The 17,456-nt window shown below is 48.6% G+C and overlaps 1 protein-coding gene and 1 long non-coding RNA gene across 14 annotated transcripts in view; one reads left to right on the top strand and one right to left on the bottom strand.

Moving 5' to 3' along the window:
- Ablim3 (actin binding LIM protein family, member 3) overlaps positions 1-15,348 on the top strand; it is a 119,492-nt gene extending 104,144 nt beyond the window's left edge. For 8 of the 13 annotated variants that reach the window (XR_015642309.1, XR_015642308.1, XR_015642307.1 and 5 more), the window contains 8 exons: positions 546-680; positions 1,260-1,324; positions 3,335-3,482; positions 5,693-5,722; positions 6,226-6,284; positions 8,298-8,365; positions 9,613-9,693; positions 13,370-15,348. Coding sequence is in view for 5 of the 13 variants with exons in the window: in NM_001191698.1 (NP_001178627.1) it covers positions 546-680; positions 1,260-1,324; positions 3,335-3,482; positions 5,693-5,722; positions 6,226-6,284; positions 8,298-8,358; positions 9,113-9,120; positions 9,613-9,693; positions 13,370-13,483 (701 nt within the window). In the remaining 8 variants the exon portion in view is untranslated. 13 annotated transcript variants of the gene reach the window in all.
- Positions 1-17,456, bottom strand: part of LOC147999833 (uncharacterized) — a 72,418-nt gene that overhangs the window by 43,593 nt on the left and 11,369 nt on the right. The window lies entirely within an intron of this gene.

Here is a 17,456-nt window from a genome sequence, read left to right as displayed (position 1 = left end):
GCTCTGTGTTCCTCACTCCCCGTTCAGCACCCCTTCCGTCAAGACACACAGCCTCCTCAAATAGGACACGGAGACAGCTGAGCTAACTCCGCCAGCGCCTTAGCCCTGTCTGGCAACTCCTCCCTCAGTGTGGTTCAAAGCCATGACAAAGCAGACTTCAAAGATGTCAGGAAGGAAGGGCAAGATTCATCTGGAAACTTCAGGGTTCTTTGTTTTGTTTTGTTCTTCAAGGATATCGTTTTAATGTATACCATCGCATCCCACGGAATGTGCTAGAAGAAGCCCAAAGTCTAGTCAATCCTGTTAACAAACCGGCTGGGTGGGTGGGTGGTCTTGATCGGGTCCTTTTTCTTCCCTCAAATGTAAAACGGAGGGTGGGGGGTTCACCAAGGGCTTCTCTGGCTCCTGTTTCATGCCCCAGGCTCTCCCTCCAGAGACCTCTAACCTTAAGTAGCCTTGCCTTCTGGGGCTGGAGCATGACAGAGAGTGCATGGTCAGAGCCGTGACTCTATCTTCTTAAAGTGCTGTCCTTGGGTCCTTCACAGGTGATTTGTCCACAGCAACCAAGAGCAAGACGAGTGAAGACATCAGCCAGGCCTCCAAGTACAGCCCAGCCTACTCGCCAGACCCCTACTATGCTTCAGAGTCTGACTATTGGACCTACCATGGGTCCCCCAAAGGTAGTATCATCATAGGGCCAAAGGGCAGAGCCCTGCCATCTGTGTCAGCGATGGTCACCCACTCCTTCCCACAGCCATTTCATTGGGAATGCTGGGAGAAGATATGAGATTCTTGCTGCTTCCACAGCAGGTGTTAGATGCCAGCCCCAGATCCTAGGGATGTACTAGGGAACAAAATGCCAGGTTCCTGTCCTTGGGAAGGAGACCTAGGGTCTAAAGATAAAAGGCATAAATCCTCTAGATACCACACCATACCTCACAGCCCAAAATGTTTCTTTCTATGGTGTGGAGGAATTTTCACCAATATCTACGCTAATTCAACATTGGGCTTTACTAATTGACTCTCCTATCTATACAAGGCTTTACAGAACCCCAGGGGTGACTTCATTACCTTCTAAGAAACCTCCATTCAGAGAAAGAGTATGACACAGAAGCAGCCATAAGCAGAATAGACAGAGACCGTCCGCTACAACAGCAGCAGTGAGGAGCCCACAGAAACTGGGGGATGGAGGGAGGGAGCCAGAGGGCTGAGCAGAAAGCACATGCTGGCTGGAGTTAATCTCCCCTGTCCTTTGACAGTGCCCAGAGCCAGAAGGTTCTCATCTGGAGGAGAGGAAGACGATTTTGACCGCAGTATGCACAAGGTGAGCTGACTACGAATGAATGAAAATACTTGGGTTCTTTTTTTTCATTTGCAAATGACAGAAATCAAAATCAAACTCACCCTAGAAGAGATGCATGGTTAGTTGTACCTAACTGAAGAGTCCGGTAGCAAGATTAGCTTCAGTTATGACGACACTGCAGCTGCTCCAAAGGAAAGTACTCTTAGAAAGATCGAAAATCACTCTTGATTTGTGGTGTTTGCCTCTGCATTGGCTTCATGTTCAAAATGGTTGTTTGCATGTGTGGGAAGCAGATCACAGTATCCTTCATTGCTGGTGGGAGTGCGGAGTGGCCTAGCCACTGTAGAAAACAGATTCACAGTTCCTCAAAAAGTTAAACATAAAATCACCATAGGACCCACGCAGTAATCCTATTTGGATGGATGGATGGATGGATGGATGGATGGATGGATGGATGGATGGATGGATGGATATGAAAACAAGCATCCAAGCAAATATATGTTCATATCAGTGTTTATCACAATAGCCCAGAGTGGGAACAACCCAAATACGCATCAGTTCCCAAACAGATGCGCGCAGTGTGGTATAGCCACACAGTCTGCTCTTAATTAGCCATTAAAAGACAGGGAGGATGAAAGAAAATTCTCACCCAGCAAAGTTTATCATGAGAACCTGAGTTCAGATCCCCAGCACCCATGTAAAAGCCATGCATAGCAGTGCACATTTATAGCCGCAGTGCTGGTGGCAGGGGGGACAGAAACAGATGGGTTCCTGGAATTCTCTGACCACCCAGTCGAGCTGAATCAGTAAATGTCAGTGAAAGACCCTGTCTCAAGAAATAAAAGTAAATAAGGCAGAAAGTGACTGAGGGAGTGTCTTAGTTAGGGTTTCACTGCTGTGAACAGACGCCATGACCAAGGCAACTCTTACAAGGACAACATTCAATTGGGGCTGGCTTACAGGTTCAGAGGTTCAGTCCATTATCATCAAGGCAGGAGCGTGACAGCATCCAGGCAGGCATGGTGGTTGCTAGCAGAGTACTCACTTCCAGGCAGCTAGGATTAGGGTCTTAAGCCCACGCCCACAGTGACACACCTACTCCAACAAGGCCACACCTCCAAATAGTGCCACTCCCTGGGCCAAGCATATACAAACTGTCACAGGAAGAGACCCAATGTTGACTTCTGACCTTTACACATGCACATGTGCACACACATACACAAACATTCGTGTGCACACATATTGCAAACATGTATACACACACACAAATGGAGTGCTGATAAACCCCTCCAAAAGACTGACCCTTGAAAGCACAATAAGAGCAATAAGACCTGAGAGCCCCCATGTTTGTTTGAATGAAATGGAGGCGGATTTTACACAGCATTATAAATTTGCTAAATGTCATTGTTATCGTTCACACTGGGTTCAAACAACGACAGCCTGAAAAGTGTGTTGTTAAAGAGTGTGTCTGTGCTGCTTTTCTTACCCTGACTCCTCAGACAAGACAGCATAAGAACTGTCACGTGGTGTCTCTGTTGGGCTAGTCAGCTCGTGAGAGGTGACCCAAGCTCCAGCGTGCAGGAAGAGATGCTTAGGCTATACACAAATACCACACCGCCATCGTCTATCAGAGACAGCCTAAGTGTCTGAGGATCTTGGACCGCTGGAGTTGGGGAGAATTCCTAGAACAAATGCCCTGTAGCTACTGAGCAATGACAGAACTTCAGAATCATTAACATTCAGATCGTACGACATTTCATTTCAAGTGAAATAGGGAGGTGGGTGCACATCATTGAACCAGCGACTGTAGGCAGGACAGGTTGATCCGGTCACTAGTTAGACCCTTAGGGGGACCCACCTCCAGAGCCTTCACCCAGCCCTCAGGACTACTTAGGAAACAGAGATGGACTCACAGAGGAAAACATGACCACTGCAAGGAGGGAGAGTTTGGGAAAGGTCAGCAGAGGCTCCTGTCATGCCTGATCCTGCCCCATTGCCTACTCCTGACTTCATGCCCCCTCACCCCCCCAGCTCCAGAGTGGAATTGGCCGGCTGATTCTGAAGGAAGAAATGAAGGCACGATCAAGCTCCTATGCGGATCCTTGGACCCCTCCGCGGAGCTCCACCAGCAGTCGGGAGGCCCTGCACACCACTGGCTATGAGATGTCCTTCAATGGCTGTAAGCACTTCTCTGTCATGGCTCTCTTGGCTACTTGCTTTGTACCAGCCCCACTCTGGGGCACAGAAGCCCAAGATCACTGATTATTAGAAATGGATCTCTCTCTAGTGGGCCTCTTGCTGTAATTGTATTGGAACATAGCCAGCACCCAGAATCAATCTTTAAAGATTTGCTTGTTTGTTTGTTTGTTTACTATAAGTACACTGTAGCTGTCTTCAGACACCAGAAGAAGGAATCAGATTTTATTACAGATGATTGTGAGCCACCATGTGGTTGCTGGGATTTGAACTCAGGACCTCTGGAAGAGTAGTCAGTGCTCTTCACCATTGAGCCATCTCTCCTTGAGCTAATGAAGGGATCAGAAGAGACTGGCTCTGATGGTAGCCCCAAGCTCCCTCACTTTCCTGACTCTCTGTTCATCCTTCTGGGCCTCTCCTGGGTTTGAACCACAGACTGGGGCGCCAAATGAATCCATGTTCTACTAAGTTCTCCTCTTGGGAGAATTGTGGAGCCTAAGATTTCATTAAATATAAAATACAGGGCCTCTTTTCTGAGGTGCTGAGCCTCCCATCACTTAGAAGTAAGCAAGTAGGAACTATGTCTCAAGCGCCCCAACTTGAAACTCTCGCAGAACTCCTTACTGTTCCTGGAAAGGCACACCTGCTCTGTCTGTCTCCTCTCACCCCCATGGAGTTCAGTCCTACTAGGAAGTTGTGTCTCCAGCCACTGCTTTCTGAGTGAGAGAAGGCATTGTTGGCTATAGTTCTGTGCTCCTGGCCTTGGCAGACATCACTGTTGGTCCTGACCATCTACATAGTGTAGAAAAGTTATCATCACTCATTTCACAGATGAGAGAAGTAACAATAGACCACTTGCCCTTGGCCAGAAAGCCATTATGTGACTAAGTTAGGGTCAGACCTAAGTTGGAGGAAACCTAAGGCCATGATCTTTCCCTTCTTCCCCTTGCTAACCCTTGATTTTGGTGAGACTGAAGATGGAGAGGGATGGTGAAAAAGAGTGTTAAGTATGGGTTAGGGACTGTGCTAAATATCATTCTTTAAGATTTTGCAAATTCACATACAGGCATACACACAAACACACACACACACACACACACACAAGGGCAGGTACTCATGAAGGGCAGAGGTATTGGATCCCCTGGATCTGGAATTATAGTTACTTGTGAGGACCCCAAGGTAGGTGCTGGGAATTGAACTTGGGTCTTCTACAATAGCAGTACAGGCTCTTAACCACTGAGGTGGGCTCTCCCCCACCACTGTGCTAAGTATCTTACTATATTATGTCATGCCGTCTTAGTTATGGTTACTGTGGCTGTGACGAAACACCATGACCAAAAGCAAGGTGGGAGGAAAGGGTGCATTTGGCTTATATGTCAACATCATAGTCCATCACTGCAGGAAGTCAGGACAGGCACTCAAGCAGGGAAGGAACTTGGAGGCAAGAGTTGGGGTAGAGGCGTGGAGAGGTGCTACTTAATGGCTTGCTCTTCATAACTTTCTTATAGACCCAGGACCACCAACTCACAATGGACACAGGGATGACACCACTCACAATGAGCTGGACCCTCCCTTATCAATCACTAATAAAAAAAAAAAGTGCCTTGGGCTGGAGAGATGGCTCAGAGGTTAAGAGCACTGTCTGCTCATCCAGAGGTCCTGATTTCAATTCCCAGCAACCACATGGTGGCTCACAACCATCTAGAGTGGGATCTGGTGCCCCCTTCTGGCCTGCAGGCTTACATGCAGGCAGAAAGCTCTGTAATTCAGGGCACCGAGACATGTGTGTGTCAAATACACCTGTTGACTAGGGATGTAACTTAGTAGAAAGGAATGTGCCTGGCATGTGTGAGGCCCTGCCCTCCATCACCAGCACAATACATAAATACACATATAAAGTCATACGTTCATACATACATACATACATACATACATACAAACATATATATGTATCCCAGCTACATCTATGCAACGGATATCCCAGAGCATATGTTCCATGCAGAGAGGGGGAAGGAATGTGGTATTTAAATTCGGCAGTAAGAAACTGACCTAATTGGAAATGACCCTGATTGAGGCCCCTCCTTCCCATCAGCCAGTGTCTGAGCGTGAAGCCATGTCTCTTTGTAAGTGATCAATGTTTCCACCTTGCCAGTTTACACCCACGAGCACTGACCTGAATTTTCTCTCTTGCAGCCCCCCGTTCACACTACCTGGCTGACAGTGGTATGTTTGCCTGCCCGACCATAAAGCCCCTGTGTCTTGTGAGGACAGAGCCCAGGCAGTTGCAGCTCCCCGTGGCTCTATTGACCGAATCCGAGCATGAGTTAGTCCACCTGTCAAGACGGTTTATCCACTGTCAGACTGCGGGTCTCCACTTGGGGTTCTCCCAAAGAGAAGGAAAGAGCACACGGGTCTTATACCCACCTAGGAGCCTGCCTGGTTCTGAACTTAACTCCAATTCCAAGGCCTGTAGCCAAAACACAGGCATCTATTCTAAGAGGATAGATGAGTATACGTCAAGGCCAGAGTGTGTGAGTAGGAGCTTCTGGTGGGCCTAGAATTCTGCAGGAGCCGGGTTCCCCAAGACAATCTGGAAAATTTCAGGACTGTGTATCCCCTGACTCCCACCCTGCTTCCCACTAGGTTGAGGTTAATAATGGCCGGACCACCCCAGGGAGAGTAGCGTTGGCTTGGGGATCCTGACAGTTGTTCTGCCTCTTTTTCAGACCCTCTCATCTCCAAGTCTGCCTCACTGCCTGCCTACAGGAGAAATGGGCTGCACAGGGTAAGAGGGCTGTGCTGGGAGCCTCTCCCTCAGATGCTAACTCTCTAACCCTAGTGACGACCTGGGTAGGACTTAGGAGAGGCCTTAGAGTGGCGTTGGTGTTGATGAAAGTGATGATAACTTCCTCTCCCCTTTGGGCCGCCCAGTAGAAAGCTAGGACAGAATTCTGTTCCTTGCTGGCTTTACCAGCACCGACTACCTTCACACCTCAGGCAAGGCAGTCACTAATGTGAAACCCATTTTGTGGGTGGGGCAATAAAGGCAAAAAGATGGGAGGTACAAGCCCAGGTTCTCACACCTAATGAGTGGCCATGCTGGGATTCAAACCTTCTACACCCCACCTTTCAGCAGCTCATATCCGTGTAATCAGTTCAGAGCTAGTTCAGTGGCTGGAAAGGGAGGGGGAAATGTTGCTGTAAACCTGAACAAGTGATGGGGACAGGGACAGTGTGACACTATTGATTTTTAAGCACCTACTAAGCGCCAGGCACTGCTCCAGGTTCTGAGGATCCTAGAGTGAATGGAGTCGCTTTTCCTGTGACATTCACAGTCCCTGTTAGAAGATGGACAGAGGGGGTTGGGGATTTAGCTCAGTAGTAGAGCACTTGCCTAGCAAGCACAAGGCCCTGGGTTCGGTCCCAGCTCCTAAAAAAAGAAAAGAAAAAAAAAGAAGATGGACAGAAAATAAGAAAATGGAACAGCCAGGTGGCCAGAAGTGCCAAGATGGAAAATCTTGGGATATAAACATGGGGATAGTGATGATGAGACAGCAGTAAATTTAAATGAAGGCCTGGGCGTGGTAGGAGGGCTCAGCATCTGAAGGCCTGCCAAGAAGCACATGACTAAGTGTCTTCTGTTCCAGAAGAGAGCCATAGTCCCAAGTCACATGACCAGAATAGAAAGAGTGGGCATGAAGCCACATAGGAGTGTCCTTAGAAGCTACAACCCCAGGGAGGAACTTCAGAGGGTGCTCGGAAATGTGCCCTCTGAACCCAACTTGGATTTTTAGTGGGATCCTTCTGTGTCTTGTGTAGAGTAGGTCCTGCAAGAGGACCAGGAGTGGAAGCCATAGCTCCCCGAGGAAACCATCTTAGAATGGGACACACAAGAAGCTCTAGTGGAGAGAATTTTTGGTATTTATGGCCCTGGCCTGTGGAGATGCCTGTCTTCCGTGCACTCCAGCACACATTCATTCATTCCACACATTTACGGAAGGCCTGTTCCGCTGCCAGGTTCTGCTGCTCTGAGTGCTTAGGACCTGTAAATGACCAGAACAAAAGACCCCTGCCCAGGGCATGGAGAGATGGCTCAGGGGTTAAGAACACTGGCTGCTCTTGCAAAGAACCTGGATTTGGTTCCTATTACCTACATTGTCACTCACAAATGCCTATAACTGCAGTTCCAGGGAATCCAAAGACCCCTTCTAGCCTCCACAGCCACAAGATACACACACACACACACACACACACACACACACACACGGTGCACATACATACATACATACATACATACATACATACATACATACATACATGTGAAACACTTTTTTTAATATTCTGTCTCTTCAGAGTTTACTTTTTTGGGTTGTAAGTCTAGCCTTTAATGGCTGAGCCATCTCTACCAAAGTTTAGATTCTTGTAGGGGAAAACAAAGTATTAATAATGAGAAATAAATCCAGTTATATATAAAGTTGAAAGATGGTGTTATGAGAAAAGAAAAAAGTTGAACTGGTTCGAGGAAGGGGTGACTTACAGTTGCCGTTAGGGCTCTCTGTCAGGGAAGATCTTGTACAAAAGGATCATTCCACTAATAAGTGGATCCATACTGGTTGTCTGCTGTGTCCTGGGACAACATTGCAAGAAGAACACAGAGAGTCACATTTCCCTAAGCTGACACTGATGCTAACAGAAAGAGTCCCCTGCCTTGACCCTGTTCCATATTCTGGAGGTAGGCAAGTGCTTCTGGGAAGCAGAGGTGAGCTTCTCAAGCCAGCCTGGCTCTATTTCCCTACAGACACCCAGTGCCGACCTCTTCCACTACGACAGCATGAACGCAGTCAACTGGGGCATGCGAGGTGAGCAGTGCTGGCTGGAGCTGCAGGGCCAGGCCCTCCCGGGACTTCCCAGCAACTCCGGATGGAGTGCTCCTAACTGTTGCTTGACCTGCAAACCATTGCTACCGGTTCTGTAGCAGGGGATGGAGGGTGGGGGTGGGGTGGGGATGGGCTCTGTCCAAACCCTGAGTTCCCACTTCCACTCTCTCCCTACCCTTCCCACATCCTCTTGCATCCTGGACCTTGGGTGTTTTCCAGGCCATCTGTCCAACCCAGGCTCTCAGAGCATCTGAAAGTGCTGATTACTCTGCACTAAAGGTTCCAGTCAGACACGGTACAGGGAGACCATCAGAGCCAACTGTACACTTTTCCCAGAAAATTCTCCATGAGATCTGTGCTCTCTGCCAGGAAAGATCTCATGCCAGGCTCCAATGGCCGCTCAGAGTAGACCCCGGTTTAGCGGGGTCATATCCCAGCCACCAAGGCCCCCTAGATGATGGAGATCACTTCCCCAGGCTCCATCATCTCAGAGTCTTCTTCCTACTATGCATAGCTCACAAGCTACTTTCCTCATAAAGCCATCTCAGCAACAGCCAGCCCCCACCTCATGCTCATACCGCCCTCCGCAGTGAACTCAGGAAGACCCAGATTCTCAGAGCTTAGAGCAGTCACTGTGTGGAAGCCAGCCCCCTGAGACACTGAGACAGAGGCCAGCATAGTGACTTACAGCCCGGAGGTGGGTTCTAGTTGGCGCGTGTCTCTTTTCTCTTTGCAGAGTACAAGGTAAAGAACACATAGACCCTGGGGGTCTCCAGGATTCGGGGAAGCTCTACCTTGGGGAGCAGCAAGAGGATGACAACACCATCTATGCAAGGACGAGGCATAGATGAAGGACCTGTCAGAACTAACATGGTCTCTCCTTGGCCCACTGTCCCTGAATCCTCCCTAGGTCTCCTCTAACCCTTCTGCTGCCCCTAAGGATCCTGGGACACCACAGGCACCACCCGGATAGCTTAACAGTTACCAACTATTAGACACTTACATTCCAAAGGCCTTGGGGCCACATTAATGTCAAATGCCACCACCAAGCTTATCTTTAGCAATACTATTGCACTCTGGGGACCATGCCAACCCAAGGAGGGCAGAGCCAGCCCTTGCTCCTAATTAAATATCTGACCTTAGTGAATAGAAGAAGCAGCCCAGTCACAAGCTGCTGCAGGAAAAGACAAACTCACCCACCTCAACCAAGCTAGATATGCCCCCCTTTCTCCTTAGATCTACCCATATGAGCTGCTGCTGGTGACCACAAGAGGAAGGAACCGGCTGCCAAAGGATGTGGACCGAACTCGCTTAGAGGTGTGTACAGTCATGTCTGTCTGACATTGCAGCATAACCTTGTCTTCTATCACGTGCACACTCAGGAACCTCTTTATTTAGTTTTTAAATCACGAGAAAATCTCCTGGTGTTTTAAGTTTACAGCTTTGTATTAGGCTGAATGAATCGCATATATTGGGTTGTATGAAGGTTTGCACTCAGAGCCATTTCAGGGCATACATTAAACATCCCTGGTGCTATACGATCATGAGGAAGACCTTGGGTATCGAAGAGATCCCATAATTGCCAGAGTTGGCCCAGCTCAGGATGGAATGAGTAAATTAAGTACCTGTTGAAAGTTGATGCAAAAGCACACTTGGGCTAAGCTTCCACAGCCTGACTGCTGCACTATTCTGAGCTGTTCCCTCTTCAGTCTGGTTGGTGTCTGCGGTGCACAGCTGCTGGTGTCTCTCACCTGGGGGCTGACGTTCTGTCTGCAGAACAACAACTAGGATTGCTCCCTGCATACTCAGGGCTGTACTAAAGCAGGGTCAGGTCATGGGATGGGTGTGAGGTATGAGGCAGGCGGCTCTGCTTAGAGGGAGAAAGCATAAATAAGTCCCAAGCTACAAATCTCCATTCTGCTTCTGCCATCACTGGGCGGGCACTTCAGACGAGTGATGACCTGCTGAAGCTGGTTCTTGATGAGTATGTCCTGCTAGGGCTTCCCTCAAGCAGCCAAGAGAAGTAGATGAGGATATACATCAAGCCCTAAGCAGAGTTCGGCAGCTAAGGTTAAGTACTAGCTAGACATTACTATGGTGCTATTCAAAGAATGCCACTAAGTCCTGCTTGGTTGACACAGACTTGCAGGAAGAGGTAGGTGTGGGTTAGACAGACATGGGGAGAAGCATCCGTGAGCAGTTGAAACAGTCTAGATGGGGTCCTGGGCATGGCACTGGGTGGTATTTTAATTAGCATAGAGTGCCCACCCCAGGCTACCTCTGGTCCAGAAAATGTGTTGCCCTGTCCCATGACGTGTCCTTCGTGCCTTTAACTCTCCTCAAATGTCCTTACCATCCTGTGGCTGTCTTACTTCTTAGGGCCTTGCATCAGAGATCACAGTTTCCAAATCCTTCTCAAGTCCTTCCCTAGGATGGGTCTCGTGCCCAGTCCTCCAGCCTCCCCTTGCCTGCACTCAAGAGGTCCATGGTTCACGTACCTCTAGCCCCTGTTTGTGTCATTTCCTCTGCCTAAGCCTGAGCATTCTATGGGAAAGACTCTGTCCTGCACAATGCGTCCTGCTTAGGAGAAAGGTCAAAACAGTGGTAGACTTGTATGCTGGAAAGGTATGGGGACCAGCCTTGCTCTGGTGCTGAGGAACTCACTAGGGGTGGAAGCAGATGGGAGGGTTGCAAGTGGGACACGGAGCTCTGTAAATGTCCCCAGCCCTAGTGTGCTGGGTTAGCAGCCCAAGAACCTTGGGTGACTTTTTCCCTTCTTAACAAGAAGCTTCAGGTGTCTGCTGGTGCTGAAGAGGACAGCTCCCAGCCATTCCAAAAGAACCATCTTTAAGACACTGAATTTCCAGTCCCCAAAGTTCAGGCCCAGTGAGCTCATTTCCCAAGCAGAGAACATTCATCAAACATGGTTTTTGCCCCAGACCAGATAAATCAACAGGGGGGGAAGCTCAGACCAGATAAATCAACCTGGGAAGAAGCTCAGATCAATCCATGTAATCCAGGTTAAATCACCCAGGGAATGTCTAAAATGTAACAATGAATTAGAAACACTGGACCAGCCACTACTCCAGTTCTCAACCCTGATGTGTCTTCAAGAAGTTCAGAGTACATTCATTTATCCAGCAAATATTTATCACAGTTTTATTATAGGGCTGCCAAAATAGCTTAGCAAGTAAAACTGCCAGCCAGGTAATCTTAGTTCAATCCCTAGAAACTATGTAAAGGGGGAAGGAGAGAATGTAGTTCACAAAGTTGTCTTGCCCTCTCACATGCTCTGTGACATGTACAGCACACACCATGCACATACACACAAAATAATAATAGCAAATGAAGTTTTTAATTTAAAAATTCATTATGGTCGCTAAGTATTGTTCTGTGTGTCTATGAACAAAATGGAGACCCTGATCTCTTAGCGCTTGCACTTTCTGGGCTGAGGGAACGCCAGTACTGAGGCTTTACTGCAGGGGTGAACCCCCTGGGATAGCAGATGTCAGGAGGTGAGTATGCCTGGGACGGTATAAGTACAGAAGAGGAGAGAAGGAGGAAGTGGATCGGGTCATCAATTTGTCCACGTCTCAAAAAGCTCACACATACACAGAAGGTGCTCTCTCTCTCTCTCTCTCTCTCTCTCTCTCTCTCTCTCTCTCACACACACACACACACACACACACACACACACACACACACACACACCACACACACACACACACAGTGGTGTAAGTGTGCACATCAGGCACACCCATGCACTCTGTGTTCTAGTTCACTCTTGCTATGCCAGTGAGGTAGGTACTAGGATGGCCCTTTTTTCCAGAAAGGAAAACTGAGGAGGCTTAGAACGATTGCTCATTTGCCCAAAGCCACACACCCATGTCTACCTAACTAAAGACCGTGCTAAAGTATTAGCTCACCATGATAATAAGCCAACAAACTAGCTAATTGCTGTGTGGCTGTGCGCACAATTCTCACTGGTTGTTCAACACCCAGTTAGAGATATAAAATGCTCAGAGAGTTCAGGAAGCTTGCAGCCCAAAGATTGGCCATATGTCTCCTTTTAAAATAAATGTTATTATAAAAATCACCCAGAAGCTGGTCAGACCAAGCGCATACATCTCAAAGGGTTTCTGTACTCTAACTAGAGTAGCCATTCTGCCACTCCATGCTGGGCGTCACACTTTGAATGGATTCACTCCTTTCTTCAGACTTGATTTTAAATTACACACTTTTAAATATCCTCAGACCTCTAGAAATGCGGTATGAATGGTAAAACAAACACCCACCTACCCTTCACCTAAATCTATCAATTCCTAATATTTTGCTATATTTTAAACGTCATCTACTTCTAAGTCTAAAGGCTTTTGACATGAGCCTTCAAGACTGCGGAGAACAGAGAGGAAGAGAAAATGAAAGGCAGGAGAGGAACCTGCCAAGAACTACAGAACAATGTTTGGTCGGTCATACGACAAACTGGTTTCCATTCAAAAGGGAAAAGAGAGGACATTCCACTGGGGAGAGAGATAACAACCATGATGCCTTTCACTCTTCTGAGGCACAGACTGCTAGGTCATTTGTAAACCTGTTAAGATGAGGCAATACACCCTGAATTATTAGGTGTACCTCTTTCTACCCCAAAGGGGTGTTGGGTAGCATTAACCATGTAAACACATGTAACATGTTCAGATACATGAGGCGCAGATGCGTAATGGTGAGATCAACCAGGGTGCACAAGTAGTAAAGTCAACGCCCACCTGAAATGGAGACAAGGGAAGCTTCTAGAGCAAGAATACCGCACCCCAAGAGGTCTCCCAGGAGAAACTACACCTACACCTCCATCCACTCAGCCCATACCACACAACCTCCCCGGCCCAATGCTGGGCCAGAGGCAGGGCATTCAAGGTGAAGGTACAGTGACTGACTGCTGCTGTCCCCACACCGCGCTTCCTCACGCTGTCGTCTGTGTTCCCTCCCCTCCGTTCAGCGCCACCTGTCCCAGGAGGAGTTCTACCAAGTCTTCGGCATGACCATCTCAGAGTTCGAGAGGCTAGCCCTCTGGAAGAGGAATGAACTGAAGAAGCAAGCCCGGCTGTTCTAGGCGGAGGCTGTATACATATAGATGCGTTTATATAAAGATGTATGTAAATCTCTATCCTGACACACAGTCTAGTCCTCTTGTATAATGGAACCCAACACGCTGCCTGCCAGGAGACTCGCTTTCCCGTACTGTCAGGCAAGCCCACACCACCGAGGTATTTTTATGCTCCTTACTTCTCTTTTCTACGTGCCATGGGGATCTGGGAAAGAATTCGAAGGGACTTCCATCCTTTTGCTGGGGATCCTTTTTATACTGAGACATCTGTCCCACCTTGAGTCCCCAAGGTCCAACTCTCCTTTTAAAAGGTGCCTGGAGGAGCCTCTACTCCCCGTTGCAGGACCTTTCCCCAGTCGCCAGGGCTGATGTTTTCACACACTGTGGTCACCGCTGGGCCCTCCGGCGGAAGGTCCTCGGGGATCCACCCAAATCAGTGAGCACCTTTGAGGCCTCGTAAAGAATTCTCTCCACACATCCAAAATAGGAGCTCAGCGCTCCGTGGGGTGATGCGGTTAGATGTGTGGTCCTCAAACCCATCGCTTACATTAGTGCAGCGTGGGTAGGCCCTGGAGTCTCCTCAGTTCAGCAACCCCTTCCTTCTTCTACCCTTGGTCCTAAGCACTCCCTCGTGCAAATCTAGAATTCATGGTAGGAAACAGACAAAGGCACTCCCCTCCCCTCTACCACCCGCAACTGGGCTCCTCTCTCCACCTCAGTGGTCCCAGCACCTCCCAACCCCCATCCCTTTCTAGGAGAGGCCATTGTTGCAGCCTGTACTCTTCAGCCTTATTACAATCTATGTGCCTGATGATCTACACACCACAGGGCTAATGTTCCCACCATAGCTCCAGCGAGCATCCAGACACACTCACCACCCTGTGCAGGGAGAATAGGCCACACCCCAAAGAAAAATCTTGGCCTAGGCCACTGGTCCCTAGAGGGCAAGGCATTCTTATCGGACCCCCTCCCGTCATCCTTTGGTAGCGCTACAACATTGGCTGGGGCTCACAGGGGAAGCTTTCAGAAGCCTGGCTGCTGAGAGGGTTCCAAAATGAGGCCTTGACCAACCCCCTGCTCCTGTTCTGCCCCCATGGTCTCAGGGACTGGTTCTCCTGTTTTCTGGGACAGGTGAGAACAGAGCCTTCTCACACCCCCGCCCACTTCAATTCTGAGTCATTGATTAGCGGCAGCTCTTCCCTCTTGGAAAAGCCTGTGTCACAGTATTTGGGGGGGGGTGGTCCCAGAGGAAAGACGGAGATGTTTAAAAGGACAATTACGACGTTCAAGAAGCTGGATGTGATATGGCAAGTGTAGAAGTGACTTCCACAAACCCTTCCTGAGCACCTGCTGAATGCTGAGCACTGATTGGGGGAGGGGGTGGGGCACCGGGATGACCCCTAGAAGGCCCTGGTTTCTGGGGCATGCGTAGTAATAGGAGACCTGGTTAAGACATGTGCCAGACATGACGGACGCGAGGCAGAAAATGACAGACGGACGGAGGCCTGAGAAGGTGTGCGTAACGTTGCCGAAGGCGTGTGCTGCTGGTGCAGACCCAGGAGGCTTCTGGAAGAGGTTGCATGTGAGCAGAATCAGGAAGGATCTGAGGAATCTGCAAATTGGAAGGGTGACAGGGCGGAGGGACCGGAAGGGAAGTTCAGTGTACTCTCATTTAAGATGTCACCTCCCTGCCACTTCTCTTTTTGGCCAATGTTTTTCAACTTTCCCGACCCATTAGAAATGTCCCCGACCAGATGCAATCATTCAAACTGCCTCACTGTCAATGGTTAACAACTTGGGAGATTGAAGGGCTTTTGTTATTGTTGTTGGATGTTTTTGTTTCCCATAAAAGCACATCATTTCAACCCAAACCCTTGTCCTTCTGTTTTTTTCTTGTGTAGGGGAAGTAGCTGGTATGGGAACAGGCTGACCATGCACAAAAGTAACTAAAGACTAGGACTGGCCACAGTTGGTTCAATAAAAATGCTGAGGCACAAAGACCTTAGTTCAGTGGTTCTCAGCCTTCCTAATGCTGTGATCCTTTAATACAGCTCCTCGTGTTACTCCCCAATGATAAGATCATCTTCGTTGCTACTTCACAACTGTAAATATCCAATATGCAGGATATCTGATAGATGACCCACATGAAGGGGTCATTCAATGAATGACTTGCCCCCAAAGGGGTCATAACCCATACGTTTAAGAACTACTGCCTTAATTCAATCCCTAGGCCATACAGGAAAAAAATCCAGGAGTGGTAGTGTACTCTTGCAATCTCAGTACTGGGAAGGTTGGGGGATGGGTGGATACCTGTGGCTCCTATGCTAGCCAGCTGAGCCTAATTGGGAAGCCCCAAGTCCTAATGAGAGACCCTGTCTCAAAAAACAAGGTAGGCAGCATCTGAGGGACAGCACCCAAGGTTGCCCTCTGACCTCCACATATACTTGCATGGCACACACACACACACACACACACACACACACACACACACACACACACAGGAGACACTATGCAGCTTGCTTTCTGCAGAACACATGGCACTTTGTGATAACAGAGGGTGTTCTGATCACAAATAAGACTCTACAATCGAAAGTAGTATTAAACACCATCAGTGGGCCAAGTTCTAAAGTCCTTCTATTCAGAGGACCTTAGACATCACATCTCAATCAGGTTTCTTAGCAACCCAACAGGTACCCATGATGAACACCCGCATCTCGCAGATTGGACAACTTCAGAAAAATATGTATTACCTCCAGTAGGACCAGGAGTCATCTCAGCTAGTCTAAATAGAAAGCCCAGCCTCCCATTCTTAACAGGCAAGTCTCTTTTTACCTGCAAGTCCGAACTGCCTTATTAAAAGTGGCTTAAGCAGAAAGAACAGCCAAAAGCCCGTGATGTAAGGTTTCTGAACTTGGCAACTCAGCGATGCCATCTAGAGCCAGGTTCTTTGAGCCCCTGCAGAAACTCCATCCTCCTTTCTGTGCTGGCTCTCATCCTCTGCCCGCGTGTCCCCCACATTTACAAGAGGCTGCTGGGCTCCCAGGCATCGCCTCGCACAACCATATTTAAAAGACAGGAAAGAAACCTCCCTTTGCAAGTCTAGTTTAACAAGGAGAAATTTCCCAGAGACCCAAGGCTGCCTCTGTTCAGGCCGGTTGGAACTGTGAAGTACTTCCTTGTGCTTACCACAGGGGAGACAAGAACATTTAGGTTTGGCGTTTATTAGCCACCACAGTGAGGAGCAGACCCTACTGTGGGAATCGGGATGGGGGTTAGGGGAGGCAGAGTCAACAAAGCAGGGAAACAGACTCCGGAGACCAGCATCGAGGTGCAGCTCTACTGTATTGCACAGCAGCAAGCATTTTTTATACAGCCTTTGGACCAATGGAGTATTGACAGGACCTCTGGAGTAGCCAACCATATACTGGCACCATGGGGGAGGTGCCAAGCTGCCAGCACCCAAGGGGACTTCCGTAAAGATGGGAGAAAGAAGGAGCCTCCACCCTGTTTCAAGCCATTCTGAGGTTCCACTAGTTTGCTAGGACCTTCTATTTTGGGTCACGTGGCATGCTAGCAGACACCGGCACTCATACTACTAGAGTGGTGAAGCCTTCCTCACCCAACGTCCTCAGGCCCCACCCAGGGGCTGTACACATTCTTACCTAATAGAAAGGCAATAAAAAAGGGATAGCAATGACCTGTGAGTGAGTGTAGCAGTCTTCACCACACTGTCATTGAAGATACTCAGTGCACACTGCCAAGGTCCCTGAGATGGCCTGCAGTAGTTACAGCTGACCAAGTGTGTCATAAACTAGCCCCGCATCGGCTCTCTTCAAGAAATGGAGGCTTACCGTGCTTTGTCTATTTTAAGCTGCCCACTTTGTGATCACACTTTGACATCTCGGAAAATGAGATGTGGGGGTCAGGGAAATGCCTTGGCGGTAAAGAGCAATTGCTTATGCAATCATGTGGACCTGAG

Source organism: Rattus norvegicus, chromosome 18 (assembly GCF_021556685.1).
Source record: "Rattus norvegicus strain SHRSP/BbbUtx chromosome 18, alternate assembly SHRSP_T2T, whole genome shotgun sequence".
Classification (NCBI taxonomy): Eukaryota; Metazoa; Chordata; class Mammalia; order Rodentia; family Muridae; genus Rattus; species Rattus norvegicus.
Note: the sequence above shows the minus strand (reverse complement) of the source record. Positions and strands in the feature narration are given on the sequence as shown.